Source organism: Anolis carolinensis, unplaced genomic scaffold (genome assembly GCF_035594765.1).
Source record: "Anolis carolinensis isolate JA03-04 unplaced genomic scaffold, rAnoCar3.1.pri scaffold_15, whole genome shotgun sequence".
NCBI classification, from domain to species: domain Eukaryota; kingdom Metazoa; phylum Chordata; class Lepidosauria; order Squamata; family Dactyloidae; genus Anolis; species Anolis carolinensis.
This window is the reverse complement of record NW_026943826.1, coordinates 6,971,351-6,996,989: the sequence shown is the minus strand read 5'-3', so window position 1 is coordinate 6,996,989 and position 25,639 is coordinate 6,971,351. Positions and strand designations below refer to the sequence as shown.

General features: G+C 39.1%; 1 protein-coding gene across 1 annotated transcript; it reads right to left on the bottom strand.

The window, feature by feature from the left end:
• Positions 1 to 1,396: 1,396 nt before the first annotated feature.
• Positions 1,397 to 24,638, bottom strand: ube2j2 (ubiquitin conjugating enzyme E2 J2). Its single transcript, XM_062965523.1, has 7 exons — positions 24,455 to 24,638; positions 12,474 to 12,604; positions 10,780 to 10,820; positions 10,560 to 10,662; positions 10,305 to 10,443; positions 10,097 to 10,177; positions 1,397 to 6,314 (listed from the first exon to the last, which is right to left on the bottom strand). The coding sequence occupies exons 2-7, from the start codon at positions 12,602 to 12,604 to the stop codon at positions 6,021 to 6,023; spliced, it is 789 nt and encodes a 262-aa protein (XP_062821593.1). The 5' UTR covers positions 24,455 to 24,638; the 3' UTR covers positions 1,397 to 6,020.
• Positions 24,639 to 25,639: the final 1,001 nt, after the last annotated feature.

Genomic DNA, 25,639 nt, shown 5'->3' with positions numbered 1-25,639 from the left:
TGAACAGCTCTCACAGTGAGGAAGTTCTCTGTTTAAAAGCCTCCATCACACTCTGGGGCAGAGAGTTCCACTGCTGAACAGCTCTCGCTCTCTCTCACGATTAGGAAGTTCTTTCTCATGTTCAGGCAGAATCTCTTTTCCTGTAGTTTGAAGCCATTGTTCTGTATCCTAGTCTCCAGGGCTCCCTCCTCCCTGTGACTTCCCCTCACATCTTGATCCATGTCCCTCATCATGTCTCCTCATCCTTCTCTTTTGCAGGCTAAACATGCCCAGCTCTTTCCACCGCTCCTCACAGGGCTTGTTCTCCAAACCCTTTCTCATTTTAGTCGCTCTCCTCTGGACACATTCCAACTTGTCAACATCTTCTTTAAACTGCGGTGTCCAGAACTGGACACGGTGTGATTCCAGATGTGGTCTGAAAAAAGGAAGAATACAGGGGCAGCATGACTTCCTTGGATCTAGGCACTAGACCAGGGGTCCCCAGACTAAGGCCCGGGGGCCGGATGCGGCCCTCCGAGGTCATTTACCTGGCCCCCGCCCTCAGTTTTATAATATAATATATTGTATATACATATAATATTGATAATATTATAATGTAATATAAGACTAATAATAATACCATATAATAATATTAATTATATATTCTATATTACATATAATATTACTAATAATATTACAGTATAGTGGTATATTTCAATATAGTAATATATACTGCTAATATTGTGCTATGCTAATAATATAACATATTGTATGTACATATAATTTGTAAGCCACTCTGAGTCCCCTTTGGGGTGAGAAGGGTGTGATACAAATGTAGTAAATAAATGCAATAAATAAATAATAAATAAATTTTAGACTTAGGCTCGCCCAAAGTCTGAAATGACTTGAAGGCACACAACAACAACAACAACAATCCTGATTAACTTGACTATCTCATTGACCAGAAGCAGGACCACACTTCCCATTGAAATCCTGATAAATGTATGTTGGTTAAAATTGGTTTTATTTTTAAATATTGTATTGTTCTTTCATTGTTGTTGTTGTTATTATTTTTGCACTACAGATAAGACATGTGCAGTGTGCATCGGAATTTGTTTGTATTTTTTTTTTTCAAATGATAATCCGGCCGCTCAACAGTCTGAAGGATTGTGGACCGGCCCTCGGCTTAAAAAGTTTGAGGACCCCTGCACTAGACTCTTATTGATGCAGGCCAAAATCACATTGGCTTTTTTAGCTGCTGCATCGCATTGTTGGCTCACGTTCACCTTCCTCCCCACGAGGACTTCAAGATCTTTTTCACATGTACTGCTGTTGAGCCAGCAATCTTAAGGACATCTTCCCCAACACCAAAATAAGGCACACATGCAACACTTAAAAAAGGAAACAGACGCCTCAGTAGAAACAGAAATACATTACGGTTTTCTTGAGACGAGATTAGAGGAGTAGCAACATATGGAAGTCCTGAGCCAAACAATGAGACAGAAAAACCCAATCCGAGAGAGAAAGGAGAAGGAAACCAAACACCAAATTTCCAAAGTGTTTTATAAATACAGGTCTTAAAATCGTTCCCTATCGCGTCCGTCTTCCCCCCTCCCGCTCCAAAAGGTCTCGTCTCCTCCGTCGTATGGATCCATCCCATTAGTCTCAACTAATCCATACCTACTTGCAGAGAAATTGGTCAAAGCACAAATTCACTGATTATCTAAAGCTACGTGGCTCATGGGTTTGTTTTCGGCTCTCCGCCCTTTTCCTTTGTCTTCTGCCACAAAGAAATCACCAACAGAATCAGAAATAATAATATTAATAATCTAAAACTGATTCCCTAGAATATATACATATTTAAAGGGGTGGATAAGAAGGGTCCTATATGCTTAATCTTGGGAGGAAGGAGGTGGTTTTATACTTGGAAATTGAAAAGGAAGGTCCGCGGGTTATACAGTTTTTGTATAATTTGGGGATGGAAATGGGTGTCTCCAAATATGACAGCATGGATCGTCATTCTGCCATGTTTTTGGATGTCGAGGTCAAGAAAAAATCAGGAAAGGATTTCCATTCTCTAAAAATCCCTAGGTAGGATTTGGAGCAACAAAAACAAAGTTTTCTTTGGGGAAGAGTAACTCACTCGCTTTCCAAATTGGTATACCTTTGTATTAGAAGTATTTTTAAAATTGCCAAAGTTTTCTTTGGGGAAGAGTAACTCACTCGCTTTCCAAATTTGTATACCTTTGATTTAGAAGTATTTTTAAAATTGCCAAAGTTTTCTTTGGGGAAGAGTAACTCACTCGCTTTCCAAATTTGTATACCTTTGTATTAGAAGTATTTTTAAAATTGCCAAAGTTTTCTTTGGGGAAGAGGAACTCACTCGCTTTCCAAATTTGTATACCTTTGTATTTTTTAAAAAGCAACCTGTTCCTTTATGGGCAGTGCAGCTCACTCGCCTTCCTTGTTTTAGACATATATATGTTGTGTGCGGAAATTGGCAAGGGCTAGGAGGGTTCAGAAGGAAAGCGGGCTCTGGTCCTTCGAGGAAGAAAGCAAATGCAAAGTAAGTGGATTCAAGACCACAAGCAAGGCACTCCAGTTCAGCTCTGAGATAACAACAAGCGGGAAACTCTTGCGGTGACAAAGAGATGCATCAAGAGTAGAAAACAACTGCTTCAAGTGACCTGTTTGAAAGTCAGCAAACAGGACACCAATGATGCCCTATTCATTCTGCCAGAGCCACAATTGTGGAGATGCAGGTCCTCCCAAAGCTCACTAGGGGATTCTGGGAAGCACCAGAAAAAAGAGTGTTTAAATTACTTTCAACTTGTCGGCCAAACCGAACACGAAGTACTTAAGTGCAATCCAGGTTGCTGGGGAGCGCAATGAATGTTCGTTCTCTTACTATTCAAAGCGGGAAGCACTGAAAACACGGAAATACTGATCCTGTATATAACCCAGACTATCTGCCACTGGAACTAAATTAACTGACCCTCCAAAAACAGCCGGTAAAGAGATTTTCTGCCAGTAGGAAAAGCCAGAAGTGGATGAGGAGAGATGTTGAGAGGGCAAGTTCTCGCTTACACTGCCGCAGCAATATATATATTTTACTGTAAACTCTTCTGAGTTATGGTAGGGAAGGAGAAGCTACAGCTTCCCGACGTGGTTGGACACCAGCTCCCAAAAGCATGAACAAGGGATGATAGGAAGTTCAATCCAATAGTTTAGGTTGCCCATTCCTTTGTATTCTGGAGAAGACAGCTCTCCCATTTTTTACCGGGACCAAAAGGCCCGAAAGATGACGACTCTCCCATACTTTGGCAGGACCGAAAGGTCCAAAAAACAGGCCAGAAACATCTTGTTTTGAAGGTCAACCCTCATTCCTTTTTTTAAAAAAGGGAAAGACATGAAAAGAAAAGCAAAAAACAAACATTTTTGATAAACTTTCCTGTGGCCCAAGGTCACCGAATTTCACAATATCGCTTCAATCGAGCCAAAGGCATTCGCTGAAAATTCCTTCCCAAATTAGCCCTCTCGAGATGTGTGTTCTCGCTCCAGTTCAATTTCCTTGGGAAAGTGCTAACTATAGAAGTCAACCACGACCTCTGGTGGCGATTCCTTCCTTACAACATCCATGCTGTTTGGAGGAGAAAGGGAACGTTGCTATTTCGAACCCACAGAGCAAAAGGCAGGCCAAACTCTGCACGTGTTTCATAATATTATTTTGGGGACAGGAACCCAAAATAATAATCAAACATTACAACTTAGTCACAGATTTCTAAGACATGTTTGCTAAGGGCCTTCCAAACTGCTCACGTGTTTCCGATTATTATTTTGGGGACAGGACCCCAAAATAATAATCAAATATTACAACTTAAAGTCACTGACTTCTGAGACATGTTTGCTAAGGGCCTTCCAAACTCCCCAAGTGTTTCAGAATATTATTTTGGGGACCGAACTCCAAAATAATAATCAAATATTATACACTTCTAAGACATGTTTGCGAAGGGCCTTCCAAACTCCCCATGTGTTTCAGAGTATTATTTTGGGGACAGAACTCCAAAATAATAATCAAATATTATACACTTCTAAGACATGTTTGCTAAGGGCCTTCCAAACTCCCCAAGTGTTTCAGAATATTATTTTGGGGACAGGACCCCAAAATAATAATCAAACATTAGAACTTAAAGTCACTGACTTCTAAGACCTGTTTGCTAAGGGCCTTCCAAACTCCCCAAGTGTTTCAGAATATTATTTTGGGGACAGACCTCCAAAATAATAATCAAATATTATACACTTCTAAGACATGTTTGCTAAGGGCCTTCCAAACTCCCCAAGTGTTTCAGAATATTATTTTGGTCACAGGACCCTGAAATAATAATGAAACATTACAATTTAAAGGCACAGATTTCTAAGACATATGACTTAGAAACTCCCCAAGTGTTTCAGAATATTATTTTGGGGACAGGACCCCAAAATAATAATGAAACATTACAATTTAACATCATAGATTTCTAAGACATGTTTGCTAAGGGCCTTCCAAACTCCCCAAGTGTTTCAGAATATTGTTTTGGGGACAGAACTCCAAAATAATAATCAAATATTATACACTTCTAAGACATGTTTGCTAAGGGCCTTCCAAACTCCCCAAGTGTTTCAGAATATTATTTTGGGAACAGGACCCCAAATAATAATCAAACATTACAACTTAAAGTCACTGACTTCTAAGACATGTCTGCGAAGGGCCTTCCAAACTCCCCAAGTGTTTCAGAATATTATTTTGGGGACAGAACTCCAAAATAATAATCAAATATTATACACTTCTAAGACATGTTTGCTAAGGGCCTTCCAAACTCCCCAAGTGTTTCAGAATATTATTTTGGGGACAGGACCCCAAATAATAATCAAACATTACAACTTAAAGTCACAGATTTCTAAGACATGTTTGCTAAGGGCCTTCCAAACTGTTCACGTGTTTCATAATATTATTTTGGGGACAGGATCCCAAAATAATAATCAAACATTACAACTTAAAGTCACTGACTTCTAAGACATGTTTGCTAAGGGCCTTCCAAACTGTTCACGTGTTTCAGAATATTATTTTGGGGACAGAACTCCAAAATAATAATCCAATATTATAAACTTCTAAGACATGTTTGCTAAGGGCCTTCCAAACTGCTCACGTGTTTCAGATTATTATTTTGGGACAGGACGCCAAAATAATAATCAAACATTAAAACTTAAAGTCACTGACTTCTAAGACATGTTTGCGAAGGGCCTTCTGTCACCAGAAACACCGGGATTGGCAGAAATCTCACCAAACTGTTTGCCATTTGTTAGGGCCAAGGTTCGTAAGTGCCAGCTTTTTTTGAGGGAGACAGAGTCGAAATAAAGACCTCATATCAAACCTCTTCAAGCCAATGTGAAGGACATTCATGTCACCGACTTTCCTGCTTGAACAGAATGGGTTCGGCAGCAAACACTGGCATGGAAAGAATCAGGGGAGAAATTAGATCTGAACAAGGAGAGGAAAAAAAAATCAGCCCTGGGTTCTTCCTTTTCTCTGCTTTTCTTTGACTATAGGCTTGGACAGATTTTGGCTGCTACCTTCTCTTTACTATGAATGCGTGACTTCATATTCTGTATGAACAACAAAGAACTTTAAGGACCCCGGAAATGATTCAGTGCTTTGTTTAAGAAAATTAACATTTTTTTAAAAAGATGCCATTTGTAAATTGGTAACTTTTAAAAATATTGCCAATTTGTTGCTTTTCCCTCACCATGCTACCTGCCTCTTTCTTCTTTGAGTCCAAAGGGGATTTTTGTTCTCTTCCTCCCCAAAACTAAACCCATGAGCCAAACCAGTCTATTTCACTTTTACCTGTACATCACACGGTATTCATCCCAGCATTAGGGGGAGCATGAGACCCCAAAGAGTCCCAAATGCTTTTCTTGTTGTTGTCTTGGCTCCTGCCACTACTGCTAATTTTGGTCTTGGAACCGGCGTTTTGTGTTTCGTTTTGTTTCGTTTAAGGGCTTCACTCTTGCGCTATGCTCCTCAGAACGTACTTCACTGTATAGGCAAAGGCCGCAAAGCCCACAATCACAAACAAGTTCGCCAAAGCTCCTCCCAGGAGTCCGTGGTTGCGGTTGGCCTGCTGGAGGCCCGGATGGTTGTTGTTGTTGGCGGCAGCCAAGGGAACGTGGCCGTTCAGGAGTGGAAGACCGTTCTGGTTGTGGTGGGCCTCTCCGTCGGGAACGACGTCCGGGAGCGGGAGGGTCTGCGGCCGGCTGTGGAGCTCCTCTCGCGCCTTTTGCTTCTGCTTGATCTCCTGGGACGGGAAGGGGGCAAAGACACGGAGACGGGAAGGAAGGCATCGGTCAAAGAATCAGACCTGGTGGAGACAAATGGGGCTAAAGCCTAAAGAAGACCTCGAGACGGTGGTGCACACACTGGTAACCTCAAGGCTGCACTGTACATTGGGCTACCTCTATACCAGTGAGGTAATAATATTACAGTATGGTGGTATCTATATATATAAAAGAGTGATGGCATCAGGGCAGCGGACAAAACAACAAAACTACAGGCCCCCCAACCTTGAAATTTAATAATAATAATAATAATAATAATAATAATAATTTTATTCTTGTACCCCGCCCCATCTCCCCGAAGGGACTCGGGGCGGCTCACATGGGGCCTTGCCCAACATCACAATATAAAATCAAAACAAAAACACAAATTTACAACAATTAAATCAACAATATCGGTAAAACAATCGAAAAGGACAATCTTACAAGATAAAATGTTAAAACAGGTATATCAAACACAAGTCTGGGCCAAAAGGTGAATGTGTCAAATCGGGGGGAGCTAAGTTACATAATTGACATAGTCAATGAAGTACTATAAATGACAATAGTGACAATAAGAGGGCAGATCAGTGGGTCTATTATTACATAAATTTGACAACACAACCCATCATTCACAGCTATAGGTTGATACAACAAAAAGAAAAGAAAAATAAAGTCCTAATTACAGGGAGAGGAATAATAGTTTTTATCCAATTGCTGCCAGTTTGAAGGCTAAGCTCTGCCCACTTAGTCTCCTAGCAACCCACTCAGCCCAGGGCACAGGCAGAGTTAGGCCTCACTTAGGCCTCTTCCTCAGATTATCTAATTTGCACTGGATTATATGGCAGTGTAGACTCAAGGCCCTTCCACATCTATATAACCCATTTAGAATCTTAAATTATCTGCTTTGAACTGGATTATCTTGACTCCACACTGCCATATAATCCACTTCAGTGTGCATACTAAACATAAAGACAACCATACAATAGACATTCAATACCACCACTACCTCAACAATTTCTCACCAACACCACCAGACAAGGTCACAGCAACGGGTGGCCGGGCATAGCTAGTAGTACAATATAGTAATATGTAATGCTAGTATCATGCTATGCTAATAATATAATTTATTTTATATACATATTATTTTTAAGCTGCTCTGAGTCCCCTTCGGGGTGAGAAGGACGGGATATAAATGTAGCAAATAAATGCATAAATAAATTATTGTTAAGGCATTGAATTGTTGAAGCCACTCTTGAGTCCAAGGTCGGGGTACAAATGTGGTAAATAATAATAAAATAAGTAGCAATGAAAATAATGTTATGGTTGGGGGTCACCACAACATGAGGAACTGTATTTATTATTATTATTATGACACAGCAAACAAGATAGATATGCTGGATTTCATATCACAAAATCACAAGTCGAACACTTCCCAAGAGGAACTGTATTTATTATTATTATTATTATTATTATTATTATTATTATTATTATTATTATTATTATTATTATTATTATTATTATTATTATTATTATTATTATGGGGTCACGGCATTAGAAAGGTTGAGAACCACTGCATTAGGTGGTTAGGGACATTATGGCCCATGTTCTAGGAAGGTGGTACAGTAGAGTCTCACTTATCCAACATAAACAGGCCGGCAGAACGTTGCATAAGCGAATATGTTGGATAATAAGGAGAGATTAAGGAAAAGCCTATTAAACATGAAATTAGGTTATGATTTTACAAATTAAGCACCAAAACATCACGTTACACAACAAATTTGACAGAAAAAGTAGTTCAATACGCAGTAATGCTATGTAGTAATTACTGTATTTACGAATTTATCACCAAAATATCACGATGTATTGAAAACATTGACTACAAAAATGGCTTGGATTATCCAGAGGCTTGGATAAGCGAGGCTTGGATTAGTGAGACTCTACTGTATTTGTAACCCACTCTGAGTCCCCTTCGGGGTGAGAAGGACGGGATGTAAATGTAGCAAATAAATAAATAAATGAAGTGGCACCAAACTTCATTAATTCTGCAGTGTAGATGTATTTGGAGGCCAAATATTATCTAGCAATTATTATTATTAGCAATATTAGTATTGGGTTGCTGTGAGTTTTCCAGGCATTGAATTGTTGAAGCCACTCAAGTACAAGGTCGGGGTACAAATGTGGTAAATAATAAATAATAAAATAAGTAGCAATGAAAATGATGTTATGGTTGGGGGTCACCACAACATGACGAACTGTATTTAGGGGTCACGGCATTAGAAAGGTTGAGAACCACTGCATTAGGTGGTTAGGGACATTACGGCCCATGTTCTAGGAAGGTGGTAAATTCATCCTGATCATGGTCTATGTTACCTACGACATTATTAACCCCAATTGGAAGCTGCTGTGATTTTACTGATTGTTATTTGAATGTAAATCTTATTTTTGTGTAATAATGTGTTTTTATGTTGTTGTGTACTGTATGTCTGTATCTTTGTTGTAAATAAAATATATAAATAAAATATTATTATTATTATTATTATGACACAGCAAACAAGATAGTTGTTGTTGTTGTTGTTGTTGTTGTTATTATTATTATTATTATTATTATTATTATTATTATTATTATTATTATTATTATTTTAGGGGTCCCAGCATTAGAAAGGTTGAGAACCACTGCATTAGGTGGTTAGGGACATTACGGCCCATGTTCTAGGAAGGTGGTAAATTCATCCTGATCATGGTCTATGTTACCTGCGACATTATTAACCCCAATTGGAAGCTGCTGTGATTTTACTGATTGTTATCTGAATGTAAATCTTATTTTTGTGTAATAATGTGTTTTTATATTGTTGTGTATTGTATGTCTGTATCTTTGTTGTAAATAAAATATATAAATAAATTATTATTATTATTATTATTAGCAAACAAGATAGTTATTATTATTAGTATTATTATTTAGGGGTCACGGCATTAGAAAGGTTGAGAACCACTGCATTAGGTGGTTAGGGACATTACGGCCCATGTTCTAGGAAGGTGGTAAATTCATCCTGATCATAGTCTATGTTACCTACGACATTATTAACCCCAATTGGAAGCTGCTGTGATTTTACTGATTGTTATTTGAATGTAAATCTTATTTTTGTGTAATAATGTGTTTTTATATTGTTGTGTATTGTATGTATGTCTGTATCTTTGTTGTAAACCGCCCTGAGTCCCTTCTGGAGATAGAGCGGTATATAAATAAAATATTATTATTATTTTATTACAGTAGAGTCTCACTTATCCAACATAAACGGGCCGGCAGAACGTTGGATAAGCAAATATGTTGGATAATAAGGAGAGATAAAGAAAAAGCGTATTAAACATCAAAATAGGTTATGATTTTACAAATGAAGCACCAAAACATCATGTTATACAACAAATTTGTCAGAAAAAGTAGTTCAATATGCAGTAATGTTATGTTGTAATTACTGTATTTACGAATTTAGCACCAAAATATCACGTTATATTGAAAACATTGACTACAAAAATGTGTTGGATAATCCAGAATGTTGGATAAGCGAGTGTTGGATAAGTGAGACTCTACTGTATGACACAGCAAACAAGATAGATATGCTGGATTTCTTTTTACAAAATCACAAGTTGAACACTTCCCAAGTGTCTATTATTATTATTATTATTATTATTATTATTATTATTATTATTATTATTATCATCATCATCATCATCATCTCCTGCAAGGCTCGCAAATGTGCTGCCTTACCTCCACCACGTCAGGAAACAATTCGCAGAAGACTTTGTCTTTTATGTTGAACGCTAGACTCTGTGAAGCAAGCTGCCTTTTCTGTGCAGAGAAAGGAACAAAGGGAGAAGAAGATCGGATTGAAAAACAACATTTTACAAATTCTACATTTGTTTAAGAAGGGTAACTGGGGGAAAACCCACCCTCTCTGCCCTGAGAAGTTACTGACCGTGAACTCTGATGTTTCTATACTGCCCAAAGTGGGACCTTTTTCAACCATAAAACTAAGAAGGCCTGTAAGGATTGTCGAGACTGACCAAGCTGGGTTCCATGTGTCAGGATGGAAGTCGGTGATGGAAAGACATAATCTACAAGGGAAAGGACAGGCAAAGTCACCCCAAAGGAGAAAAAAACATTTCTTTAAGCCGTCAAGGGTCATATTTATGCATAGGGAGCTTGTCATAATAACATGGAAACTGCTTACCTTGTGTTGCATTTAAATCTTCCATTTGGTGTTATCATATAAATACTAGGAGGTTTAAATGGGAATTCTCTTGGGAAAATGAGTTTCCCGTGGTAATAGCCACCTAAAACAAGAAGGGAGAAAGAAAACATCATTTAACAGCAGTAGACACACACAAAGAGAATAGTATACGCAGTGTCTGAGATTCAAAAGATTTGGAATGAAGAGGATTCCAAAATACCTTCATATGGAGTCATCTCAGGTCCTCGTACAACGTAGTGCCTAGGGGAACAAAATAAACATTTGTTATGAATGCCATGTTCAAAGGAGTCAAAAGGTAGTTAGATCCCCTAAAGCTAGGTATGAAAGAACTCTGCAGGTATAGTGACCTTAGTGGTAGTAGTGGTGGTTAGCTATCTTGAGGTTTGAGTATGGAAAATCAGAGTCAGCATGGATTACTGGTTTGAACATTGGATTATAATGCTGGAATCCCTGGTTGCCCATGCAAACCCAATCTCTCAGTTGTTGACATAGCAACCTTCTCAAGCCTCCTCTCTTTAATGTTTTGTCTGTTTTATAATGTGTTGGTTTATTTCCTGAAGTCTATGTCTTATTTGGTTTGCAGTTTTCGTAGCTCTATGTACTTTAGAATGCAGTTTTAAAAGGATAACCGTTGAGGAATGACAATTGAGGCTTGAGCCTGTTTAAGTACAGAAGCCAGTGTTAGTTGTTAGAAGACAGTTGAGGCTTGAGTCTGTTTGAGTACAGAAGATAGTGTTAGAAAACAGTTGAGGCTTGAGTCTGTTTGAGTACAGAAGCCAGTGTTAGGTGTTAGTTTTATTTTTAAAATTAAAATTTTAACATTTTAGTTAGTTTTAAAATTTTATATAATGTGATTTTATTTTGCAATGATATCTGATTTATATGAATTGTTGTTTTGTAGATTTTTTTTACATGAATTGTTGTTTTTACATTGTTTTTAGGCATTGAATTTTTGCCTATTTATTATAAGCCGCTTTAAGTCCCCTCGGGGAGAAAGGTGGGGTAAAAGTGATGTAAATAAAATAATAAATTAGTTGAGGCTTGAGTCTGTTTGAATACAGAAGCCAGTGTTAGAAGACAGTTGAGGCTTGAGTCTGTTTGAGTACAGAAGCCAGTGTTAGTTGTTAGAAGACAGTTGAGGCTTGAGCCTGTTGAATACAGAAGCCAGTGTTACAGTAGAGTCTCACTTATCCAATCCTCGTGTTGGTGGTGGGAATTGTAAATGTTTTGTATGTCTACGGTATGTATTTTTTGTGTTTTAAAAAAAATGTAAAAAAACTCACAAACACTTCTGGTAGAAGCGGATAAGGGATGCTCAAGTTATCCCTTCATCCCACTTGGAATGTTATGGTACTTTGTCCTTCTCCAAAATTAAGCTTACAGGAATCCTCTCCCAGATCTGATCTAGCAACCCAAAGAAAACCTGGAGGGAAATCAAGGCTGGGGAACAAACAAAATCTCAGATTCTACTGGTCGAGAAGCCCTGGTGAGCATAGTCCGCCCTCATCTGTAGGTCTAGATGTCTCCCATCCCTGATAATAAATGTTACACAGTCAACTGAAGGACACTAGTACACACTGTTCCACTTTTGGCAAGAACTGCCAAGGATCAGGTGATGCTATCAACAGAGAAGCACACCCGGGTGCCCAAAGGAAAGAAATCTTGCTTGTCCAAAAAGCCAGGGAATTAATAGGGTGAGGGTGCCTTGATACAAGCAGACTGGGCTAAAGGCAAAAAGGTGGAATCAGGAATACTTTGTTTTGCTTGCTGCTGGTAACTATACCTCAGGGACACAGTCTTTCAACGCTGTTTCAAGCACTCAAGGATGGAGTTCTGAATTAGGAAGTCCCTCCTATTTTCGACCACCCAAATACAGACAATTGCCATTCTTACCATTCAAGTATATTTGAGGGCAGGGGCTCAGCACATATATAAGGCACTGGATCTTTTTTGATGCGCAGGTAGTCCTGTTTGAGTCTCTGGGTGGCTGTTGTGGGTGCTCGCTTGTTACCGGTGCCGCTCATCTGGAAACAACAAGAAAAAAGTTTTATAAACATTGCATCTATTCCTTCCAACACTTCGTACTGGAGATGGACGTCTATACAAGCGAAGTTTCTCACCTCCATCCCACCCGCCTTCCTTATACATCTATTGTACCCACTAGTTAGGACCAGTAGCAACCATTCCACCTCCTAAAAGCTCTTTGGAATGGTCCCAGAAAAATAAGGTTCTAGCCCAATGATGGGAAACCTTTTGCGCTTGGTGTGTCAAAATTCACAAAAAAAAAACTAGCATGACTTGGGTGGTACATAATTTCGCAATATGTATAGTTTAAATAACAAAAATGTATAATTGTAATATATAACTGTATTTAATAAATCAAAAACTATTTACTACCCTTATTTCCATGTACAACGATCTATGGTACCTCTTGCAGCTTCCACGCGAATTTCTCTCTATTCTAGTTTCAATGTAGTCATGAATAATAAATAATATAATAATAATTTACTAGTAATAATATGATAATATACAATAATAATAGAATAATAATAGAATGACATATATATATATATATGTGTGTGTGTGTGTGTGTGTGTGTGTGTGTGTGTGTGTGTGGGGTAAAGGTTTCCCCTGACGTTAAGTCCAGTCATGTCTGACTCTGGGGGTTGGTGCTCATCTCCATTTCTAAGCCGAAGAGCCAGCGTTGTCCGTAGACACCTCCAAGGTCATGTGGCCACTGGCATGACTGCATGGAGCGCCGTTACCTTTCCACCGGAGCGGTACTTATTGATCTACTCACATTGGCATGTTTTCGAACTGCTAGGTTGGCAGGAGCTGGGGCTAACAGCGGGTGCTCATTCCGCTCCCAGGATTTGAACTTGGGACCTTTTGGTCTGCAAGTTCAGAAGCTCAGCGTTTTAATGCACTTCATGTTATATTTATTAAATATAAATGTAATGTGCATAATTCCCATGGAGTAAACAACAAAACCACTGGACCAAATCACACCAAATTTGGCCACAAAATACATAGTCATCCAATCAATCTGCATGCGGTAGTGTGTCAGCAAAAATGGCTAGGTGTGTCAGTGCTGACACACGTGTCATAGATTGGCCATCACTGTTCTAACCCATTTCCCAACAATTTGGGTACCAAGGCTGTAAAAAAGAACCATGTTTTTCTCCCATAGAAACTATTTATTTATTTATTTACATCATTTTTGCCCCACCCTTCTCACCCGGAGGGACTCAGGGTGGCTCACAACAGTCGGCAAATTACATTGCCCAAAATACATTCCATAAAACAACATATCAATAAACAATAAAAAAGTAACACGTCAATTAAAACTCTAATTAGAATCCATTAAACCATGAATTATAAAATTTAAAATGTATGCATAAATTCGTCCACTAACACCTTCGTGTGCACCTTGATTCACGTCATATCGACCTCAGATGTTACTCCTCGAACGCTTGAGTACATAGCCATGTCTTCACGGCTTTCCCGAAACCTAGGAGAGTCGGAGCTTGTCGAACACTACTGGGGAGGGTATTCCACAGCCAGGGAGCCACCACCGAGAAAGCCCTGTCCCTCATGCCCACCAGCCACGTTTGCCAGCAGGGCCTCTCCAGATTATCTTAACAACCTAGTAGGTTCATAGGACAAGATACGTTCAGACAAGATAAACAAACCACCTAAATTAGGCTCTGCAGGCCAATATATGCTCCACCTCAGACAACAGAAGAGCTGCAAGACCAAGAACAAGTCACAAGAGTAAAGACAAAGATCCAACCAGAGAAAGTTTTCCTACATCAAGGGAATGATGAACCACTTGATGAACCAACCTGGACACAAAATAGTACTTGAGAACACAGAAATGCTGGACCACTCTAACAGCCACCATGTCAGACGACACAGAGAAGCCACTGAAATCCACAAGCATGTGGACAATTAATTTCAACAGAAAGGGGGAAACCATGAAAATGAACAAAATCTGGCTACTAGCATTAAAAAAAATCAGGACAGTAAATAAAGAACAACACTCAGAAAACAGGGGAATTCCAGACAGGAAACAATCAGGGTCAGTTAACACTTCCCAACAAAAGATTCCCCCAGGCAGGAAGCAGCCAGGCTTTGAAGTTGCAGGCCGTTCAATGCTAATCAAGCTGGACAATTGCAACATTCACACTTACCTCAGACAAGAGTTCTTTCTCCCAACCTTTGAAGTTGCAGGCCGTTCAATGAGAATCATGGTAGCTAATTGCAACATACACACTCGCCTCCAACAGAAAAGAGTTCTTTGTCCCACCCTGGACATTATTCCACAGATATATAAACCCCACTTGCCTAGCATCCAACAGACCTCACAACCTCTGAGGATGCCTCCTACAGATGTGGGCAAAATGTCAGGAGCAAATGCTTCAGGAACATGGCCATACAGCCTGGAAAACTCACAGCAACCCAAGATAAACAAAGTTGGCAATCCAACTTGAAAATAAAACCCTTGCTTACCCATAAGGAAAAGTAGCTTTTTTGCCACCAGATTTGAAAGTAGCAAGGCAAATGGCCTTAGCCTTTCCAAATATAAACGCAAGAGGCATCAGGACACTAGTGTTAATCATAGTTATAATTAATGCCGTCCCAGAATTCCCCTTAGAAAGCACTTAAACAACAGGTAAGAACACCACAGTTTGTCTCAAAGAAAGATGCACACAACAAGGACAAATTCAGAGCAGATATTTGGAGAATTCAGGGTTTTGAGTGATTATTTTTGGCAGGAAGAGGTTTTGTACTAGGTGCTGTTTGGGCATTGTTTGAGTCTCTGCAAAGATAGAAGTCATCACTAATATTCAACTTAGGCAGTGAAAATGGCACTACCAATACACTATAAGGGTATTAATAAGTTTTAATAACAACAACAACAACAACAACAACTTTATTTTTATACCCCACCTCCAATTCCTCGAAGGGACTCAGGGTGGCTAACATGGGGCCAAGCCCGGGCAATTACAATAAAACAAAATAATATACACACTAGACACGCGCCATAATCAAATAAAAATGCCTGCACAATAACATACTAAAACAATAAAACAGTAACAATAAAATAATAAAGCATTGTAGAAAATAGTAAAACATTGTATAAAAACAGTACAAGAATTACACGAAGGCGAAGTGGGCCAAAGTGCGAGGAGTGGAAATTATAAAATTATAAAACTCTAGGAAGAAAGTCTTGAATTGCAGAAATAAAAAAACCTTCAGAAAAAAGATTGAATAGCCCAGTAGGTCACTGACCAGAGAGGTGACAGAAACCATGTAGCATAATGATAATGGTGAGCATCAACATACACCAAAATTCAAGATGCACAAAACAGCGATATCTGTAGGGACCTCCAAAATGCACAAAACACATCATGCAAAGTTGGAGCGTGAGGAAAAGGTATTGTGCACTCCCATGCTAAAACTTTAATTAAGTCCCTAGCTGGCAATTTCTAAGATGCTGTGACCACAATGGGTTTTTTGTTGTGGAGTAAGAATCAGCACTGCTAATCCCATAATAATAAATGAACTTCTCCCTCCCACTTCCAGAAACCACCCTAAAAGCTTTCAAAGGGATTATGAGCTTCCTATTGCATGTGTGCCTCTCGTGACTCTCCATCTCGACAAAACCATATCAGATGATGTGCAGTGGGGACGGGGAATGGGCGGCTTTCTAGACAGTGCTAGCACAGCTACCACTAAGGGATGGTGGGAATTGCAATCCAAAAGGATTTGGAAAACCACAAGTTTTCCAGTTTGCTTCATTACCAACACCACCTTGAGTCCCAATAAACACTCCAATCCTCAAGAACCTTTGTACAGAGCTGGGGAATATTTTGGGAGAACACTGAGCAGAATCTCAAGCCTTCATGGACTCTAGAAAAGCGTTGTGATCTCAAAAAACATTTCATACTTTATATTTTAGTCCACAAGAACTAAAATATGGTCTGCAGCTTCACTGTTACTATGGATAATAACACAGCCCAAGCAACAAAAAAAATTCTTGGTGTCTAAATTTTTAGACCTGTTCCTGGAGTTATTTGGGGTGCTGACCCAGAAAATCGCACTAGATAGACCACATCAGCTCTAGATTAATAAATATGATTTTCTGTGGGTGGGCAGATGGCGACCACTGGATGGTATATGTTCTGTATCAGAAACTAGAGCTGATGTGGTCTATCCAATACAATTTTCTGAATCAGTACCACAAATAACCATACCAATTCTAAAGTGGACCAAAAACTGATTCATAACCCTTTTGGTACCGATATAAGCCAAGTTTTTCAGCCCTTATTTACGAGCTGAAAAAGCCTCCCCCAGCTAATAATCGGGTGAAGGTCAAACCAGCAGCGGAGCCTGGAAGCCACTGCTTGCAATATATGATATATTTATCTCTCATCTTACCGTCCCTTATCAGTGTTTTCTTTTCCAAAGCCTCCCTCGCTCTTAACCAAGGGAATACAGTAGAGTCTCACTTATCCAAAACACCAATAAGGCCACCAACAATGGTAAACCCCATTTTTCGACCACAAGTCAGCAAACAAATATATTTTACCGACCAAAAACTTCAGTGTACCTCTGAGTAACAAATGCTGGTGACAAGCAATGGGGAAAAAATGTGCCTTCACCAGCCATCCTCTATTCACAACCTCTAATTCTACCATCAGCATTTCAGGATTCCGCAAAAGGAACTGACTGAACCTCTGATGGATAATTGGCTTGATTGAACCATTATACCATTGGCTTGACTGGAATCAAATTTTGACCAGTGCTAAGAGAAGGCCTTCATTTGATGACTCCCTTGCAAGAGGCATCCAATGGGACACTTCCATCAACAGGATACTAGACTTGACAGGCCACTGATGTGGCTTAGCAAGGAAGCTATAATAAAGGATTAGGAACATTCCTCGGAAGCAAGGATTACCAGGAACAGAACCTGCATGTTTGGAATCAACGTAATTCTGAATGCCAGACAAGACAGATAATCCCGGTAAGGTATAACAATTCAAATCCCTGTTAGAATTCAGTTAAGGAGCACTATATATGCTATTTTTTAATTTAATTTATTTTTTGCAGAGGGAGTGCAGCTCCAAAGGGCCTTTGGAGTGTACAGTTCAATTCTCAAACTCCTGAACCACCTAAACTGGGCTCTACAGGCTAATGGAGTCTCCACCATGGACATCAGAAGAGCTGCAAGGCCAAAAACAAGCCACGAGAGGAAAGACAAAGATCCACCCAGAGGGAAAGTGTTCTTACCAGAAATCAAGGGAACCACTGACCGTATAGGGAAGCTGATGAAGAAACACAACCTACAAACTATCTACAAACCCACTTACAAAATCCAATGCTCCATTCAGCAAAGGACAAGAGGGATCCTAGGTGGCAGGATAGAAAAATAAATATTATTATTATTATTATTATTATTATTATTATTATTATCCTCTCACTCAGGGGTCCTCAAACTTTTTAATCCGAGGGCCGGTCCACAATCCTTCAGACTGTTGAGGGGCCGGATTATCATTTGAAAAAAAATAAACAAATTCCGATGCACACTGCACATGTCTTATTTGTAGTGCAAAAACAAGAACAATGAAAGAGCAATACAATATTTAAAAATAAAAACAATTTTAACCCAACATACAGTTATCAGGATTTCAATGGGAAGTGTGCTCCTGCTTCTGGCCAATGAGATAGTCAAGTTAATTAGGATTGTTATTGTTGTTGTGTGCCTTCAAGTCATTTCAGACTTTGGGCGAGCCTAAGTCTAAAATGTATTTATTTATTATTTATTTATTTACTGCATTTATTTACTACATTTGTATCACACCCTTCTCACTCCAAAGGAGACTCAGAGTGGCATACAAATTATATGTACATACAATCTATATATATAAAATGATAAAGTTGTTTGCGCAGTGACTATAACAACAAAACTAAACATCCCAGAAATACGAAATTTGGCAACACAATGCAAAAGGCTTGCCTCCAGGTTACAACAACACAACCACACCACAAAACCACAATCCGGACCCACAAAACTCACAACAACGCATCATGCGATAACAACACAACTAAACGCCCCAGAAATACAAAACTTGGCAACACAATGCAAAAGCCTTGCCTCCCAGTTGTAACAACACAACCACACCACAAAACCACACAGGACCCACAAAACTCACAACAACGCATCATGCGATAACAACACAACTAAACACCCCAGAAATACGAAACTTGGCAACACAATGCAAAAGCCTTCCCTCCAGGTTGTAACAACACAACCACACCACAAAACCACAATCCAGACCCATAAAACTCACAACAACGCATCGTGACTATAACAACACAACTAAACACCCCAGAAATACGAAACTTGGCACACAACTAAACACCCCAGAAATATAAAACTTGACAACACAATGCAAAAGCCTTGCCTCCCGGTTGTAACAACACAACCACACCACAAAACCACAATCCGGACCCACAAAACTCACAACAATGCATCGTGACTATAACAACACAACTAAACGCCCCAGAAATACGAAACTTGGCACACAACTAAACGTCCCAGAAATACAAAACTTGACAACACAACACAAAAGCCTTTTCTCCCGGTTGTAACAACACAACTACACCACAAAACCACAATCTGGACCCACAAAACTCACAACAACGCGTAGTGACTATAACACAACTAAACGCCGCAGAAATACAAAATTTGACAACACAACGCAAAAGTCTTGCCTCCCAGTTGTAAGAACACAACCACAACACAAAACCACAATCCGGACCCACAAAACTCACAACAACGCATCATGACTATAACAACACAACTAAACGCCCCAGAAACACAAAACTTGGCAAAACAATGCAAAACCCTTCCCTCCCAGTTGTAACAACACAACCACAACACAAAACCACAATCCGGACCCACAAAACTCACAACAACGCATCATGACTATAGCAACACAACTAAATGCCCCAGAAATATGAAACTTGGCAACACAACATAAAAGCATTCCCTCCCGATTGTAACAACACAACCACACCACAAAACCACAATCCGGACCCACAAAACTCACAACAGTGCATCGTGACTATAACAAGACAACTAAACGCCCCAGAAATACAAAACTTGGCACACAACTAAATGCCCCAGAAATACAAAACTTGACAACACAACACAAAAGCCTTTTCTCCCGGTTGTAACAACACAACTACACCACAAAACCACAATCCGGACCCACAAAACTCACAACAACGCATTGTGACTATAACAAATACAAAATTTGACAACACAACTCATCCACCTCCCCAATCACTACATTCACACTTGGCCTCCAAAAAAACAATTACAATAATAACAACAACAACAACAACAATAAGAATCAACACCATCACAGGCAAGAAACAGCCAGGCACTGAGGCTGAGAGGCCAGTCAGTGCTGCACTGGGCCTCCAAAAAACAATACAGTAGCATCTAACTTATCCAACCTTCATGACCACAACAACAACAATAATAATAAACACCTACACAGGCAAAGCAAAAAAAAAAGGACTATTGTACCACAATAAAAATATAAACCGCACTCAGCAGAATCAGACATTACAACTAACAACAAACCAAAGACAACAGGGATCTCAAGCAATTATCAACACAAAAACTGAAGAAGGTAACAGACTTCAAATACTACTACTAATGTGAGTATAAAGAAGGGTGGAGGTCACAGCATAAATACAACCTAATGTAGACTGACCAACACCACCAAACTAAGCCACAGCAACGCGTGGCCGGGCACAGCTAGTATATTATATTATTAGCATAGCACAATATTAGCATTATATATTACTATATTGAACTATACCACTATACTGCAATATTATTAGTAATATTATATGTAATATAGAATATATAATTAATATTATTATATGGTATTATTATTAGTGTTATATTGTATTACATTATAATATTATTATCAATATTATATGTATATACAATATATTATATTATAAAACTGAGGGCAGGGGCCAGGTAAATGACCTCGGAGGGCCGCATCTGGCCCCCGGGCCTTAGTTTGGGGACCCCTGCTCTCACCTCTGAAAGAGTCTACTGTATAACATGCAGCTGTGGACAAGTCTACATAGGGACCACCTGACACAAGAGCATTGCCCAAACACAAATTGCCCAAACACCAATTTTAACAGAAAGGAGGAAACAATGAAAATGAACACAATCTGCCTACCAGTATTTTAAAAAAAACCCTAAAATTAGGACAGTAAATAAAGAACAACATTCAAAAAACAGGGCAATTCCAAACAAGAAACGATTGGGGCTAGCTAACATCTCCCAACAAAGGATTCCCTCAGGCAAGAAGCAGCTAGGCTTTGAATCTGCAAGGCCATTAAATGCTAATCAAGCTGGACAACTGCAACATTCACACTTGCCTCATACAAGAGTTCTTTCTCCCAACTTTCCACAAATATACAAACCCCACTGGCCTAGTTTCCAACAAACCTCACAACCTCTGAGGATGCCTGCCATAGATGTAGGCGAAACTTCAAGAGAGAATGCATCTGGAACATGGCCATACAGCCTGGAAAACTCACAGCAACCCAAACACAAAGTTTACCAAACACATAATGTTTTAAACATCCATCATTTCACTACACATTCATTCAGTTTCACTGGAAAAAACGAACCCTTCATAAGAAATACAGACACATACATAAATTGTAATAATGAAATGTACTGGGACGCAGCATCTCTCATGAAAATTTTTCATTTACATTTTTTAAAATATTTGTGAGATGATTACACTATGTAACACAATTCTTGTTCCTGGGTTATAAACGTCACTTCCTAATTGGTTCTATCATAACAACATGGAAAAAGGTTATTATATTGCAAAAACTTTTGTTTTTGCAGGACATTCTGCAGCACATTTTGCAATAGTTTTCCAATTAATATTTCATAGAGTCTAAACCAATTCAACATAGTTTGAGGCAGCCACAGAGACAAAGTTTCTGGAGTATAACAACTATTTATTTATTTTATTTATTTATTCAAAGTACTGTATATACTCAACTATAAGCCGACCTGAATATAAGCCGAGGCACCTAATTTTACTACAAAAAACTGGGAAAACATTGCCTCCAGTATAAGCCAAGGGTGGTAAATTTCAGAAATAAAAATAAATACCATTAAAATTACATTAAATGAGGCATCAGTAGGTTAAATGTTTTTGAATATTTACATCAAGCTCAAATTTAAGATAAGATTGTCCAACTCTGATCAAATCATTATTCTCATCTTCTTCAATGTAAATGAGCTTATGTATCCTTTTAATAATAAGAGAGTAAAATAATACATGTAATAATAATAATAAATACAGGAAAATTATACAAGTACAGTAGAGTCTCACTTATCCAACATAAACAGGCCGGCAGAACGTTGGATAAGCAAATATGTTGGATAATAAGGAGGGATTAAGGAAAAGCCTATTAAACATCAAATTAGGTTATGATTTTACAAATTAAGCACCAAAAGTCATGTTATATAACAAATTTGACAGAAGAAGTAGTTCAGTACGCAGTAATGCTATGTAGTAAATACTGTATTTACGAATTTAGCACCAAAATATCATGATGCATTGAAAACATTGACTACAAAAATGCGTTGGATAATCCAGAACGTTGGATAAGTGGGTGTTGGATAAGTGAGACTCTACTGTAATAATAGAGTAAAATAATAAATGCAATAATAATAAGATCAGAGTGAAATAATAAATGTATTAATAACAATAATAAAAATAGAGTAAAATAAATGTAATAGTGGCAACAATAATAGAGAAAAATAATGAATGTACCATATATTCTCGAGTATAAGCTGACCCAAATCTAAGCCAACCAGGACCCTCACCCGAGTATAAGCCGAGGGGGCTTTTTCAGTCTTGAAAAAGGGCTGAAAAACTAGGCCTAAACTCGAGTATATACAGTAAGTACTGCACAATTAAATAGGAAATTACACTTTCAAATCAGGAATATAATTATTTCCAATTTTTGTTACATGGTGTTATTTGTTTATGTTTGCACAACCGACCTATGCACTGCAGCCAACAAACTAACATGTTTGAAACAGTTGCCATTGCTGACCTAAACAATAAGGCAGACAACAATGCACTCTCAATTCCTGAAACTTTACAGAGTATCCAGAAAAGGTGAAGTAACTGACTATACAACAAACGGCCCCATTGTAAAATGTTTGGGATAAGTTAGGGCCACATTTGCTTTTGGATGGTTTGATGCACACCAACTTTGCTTCACACACAACAACATTTAAAACATTGCATCTAAAGTAACCTTCAGCCAATGGTTTAAGTTATCTATGAAACAGACTTGGGTTCCATCTCCAAGATATCTAGTTAATTACGAAATTTAAATTTAACTTCTATTTGTAATTTATTTTAATCCTTCAATATGTATCTATTGCAGCAATATGTGTATACATATATATTTGGGCCAATAACCAGTATCAAATCAAACAGTAAAAAATTAGGTTTAGGAATTAAAATTCAATTTTTTAAAAGCAGAGTTAATAGAAACAATGTGGAGTCTGAGAGTGAAACACAGTATGAAATACAGTAGAGTCTCACTAATCCAAGCCTCGCTTATCCAAGCCTCTGGATAATCCAAGCCATTTTTGTAGTCAGTGTTTCCAATATATCGTGATATTTTGGTGCTAAATTCGTAAATACAGTAATTACAACATAACATTACTGCGTATTGAACTACTTTTTCTGTCAAATTTGTTGTATAACATGAAGTTTTGGTACTTAATTTGTAAAATCATAACCTAATTTGATGTTTAATAGGCTTTTCCTTGATCAGTCCTTATAATCCAAGATATTTGCTTATCCAAGCTTCTGCCGGCCCGTTTAGCTTGGATTAGTGAGACTCTACTGTATATGTATTTTTGAATAACAGTGGTATAAGCAGAGATAAAATAATAGGCTTTTGGTGTTACAGTAGAGTCTCACTTATCCAACGTTCTGGATTATCCAACACATTTTTGTAGTCAGTGTTTTCAATATATCATGATATTTTGGTGCTAAATTCGTAAATACAGTAATTACTACATAGCATTACTGTGTATTGAACTACTTTTTCTGTAAAATTTGTATAATATGATGTTTTGGTGCTTGATTTGTAAAATCACAACCTAATTTGATGTTTAATAGGCGTAATAATAATATACTGTATGTAAATATAACCTGTAAGCTGCTCTGAGTCCCCTTTGGGGTGAGAGAGGGTGGAGTATAAATGTAGTAGACAAATAAATAAATACATGACTAGCATAATCAACGGTAGAGATGCAATAAAGTAAAAACACAATATACACAGTAACATGGTAAAACAGGTAAAAGAGATAGGACAGGATACAAAAAAAGGTATTAATTATGATTAATCCAGTTCAATGTGGGTTTTGCACAGCAGTGTGGAAGGGGCCTAAGAACAGGCCTAAAAGCCAAGTTATTTTATTGTTAGTATTAGTATTTAGGTTATAAAACAGTCATGGGCAAAGTTGGGGCCTCCGGGTGTTTTGGACTGCAACTCCCACCATTCCTAACAGCCTATCGGCTGTTAGGAATGGTGGGAGTTGCAGTCCAAAACACCCGGAGGCCCAAGTTTGCCCATGACTGTTCTAGGCTGAATTTAGTGCTTATCGCCTCAAGAACAAACCACCTGAAGGCTCCGCGGCGGGGAGTAGGCCTCACCCCGGGCCGCGTCCCTCAGGCACAAAGAGGCCCGGCCTGGCCCGCTCGCTCCGGGCCACTCACCGCTTCCTCCGCGCGCCCTCCGGGGCTCGAGGCCCTCCCGCGCCGCCTGGCGAAGGGAAGAGGGCCGGGGGCAGCCAGCGGGCGCCGCCTCAGCCTCTCCGCCCGGCTCCTCCGGACGCTGCTCCCGCCGCGACCCTCCAAGATGGCGGCCCGAGGCAGGCCCAGGTCCCAACCGGCTTCCCCTTTCCCGCACTTCCGCTTCCGCCCAAGGCCTGGCAGAGGCCGCTTGCATCACTTCCGGACTGGGACAACGCCGAGCCCCGCCCTCACTGGTCCTCCTGTTGCCATGACAGCCGGTTGCCCTGGAGACGCGCCCTGGCCTAGCTCAGGATGCTATTACTGTAGAGTCTCACTTATCCAACAACGGCAGAATGTTGGATAAGCGAATATGTTGGATAATAAGGAAAAGCCTATTAAATATCAAATTAGGTTATGGTTTTACATATTAAGCACCAAAACATCATTTGGCAGAAAAAGCAGTTCAATACGCGGTAATGCTATGTAGTAATTACTGTATTTACGAATTTAGCACCAAAATATCACAATGTATTGAAAACATTGACTCCAAAAATGCGTTGGATTATCCAGAACGTTGGATAAGCGATACTCTACTGTAAAAAAAAAGAGTTTGGGCTTCCAGTGGTTTTCTTATTTACAGTTAATGGAGAAGAGAGTTAGTATTGAGAGGAAAGGGGAAACTTGGGGATGATGGGATTTGCAGTCCATTTAGATATGGAGATGATGGGATTTGCAGTCTAGACAGATCTAAGGATGATGGGGTTTGCAGTCCATTTAGATATGGAGATGATGGGATTTGCAGTCCAGTTAGATATGGAGATGATGGGATTTGCAGTCCAGTTAGATATGGAGATGATGGGATTTGCAGTCCATTTAGATATGGAGATGATGGGATTTGCAGTCCAGTTAGATATGGAGATGATGGGATTTGCAGTCCATTTAGATATGGAGATGATGGGATTTGCAGTCCAGTTAGATATGGAGATGATGGGATTTGCAGTCCATTTAGATATGGAGATGATGGGATTTGCAGTCCAGTCGGATATGGGGGTGATGGGATTTGCAGTCCAGTCAGATCTAAGGATGATGCAATTTGCAGTCCAGTTAGATATGGAGATGATGGGATTTGCAGTCTGGCCAGATCTGGGTTTGCGGTCCAGTCAGATC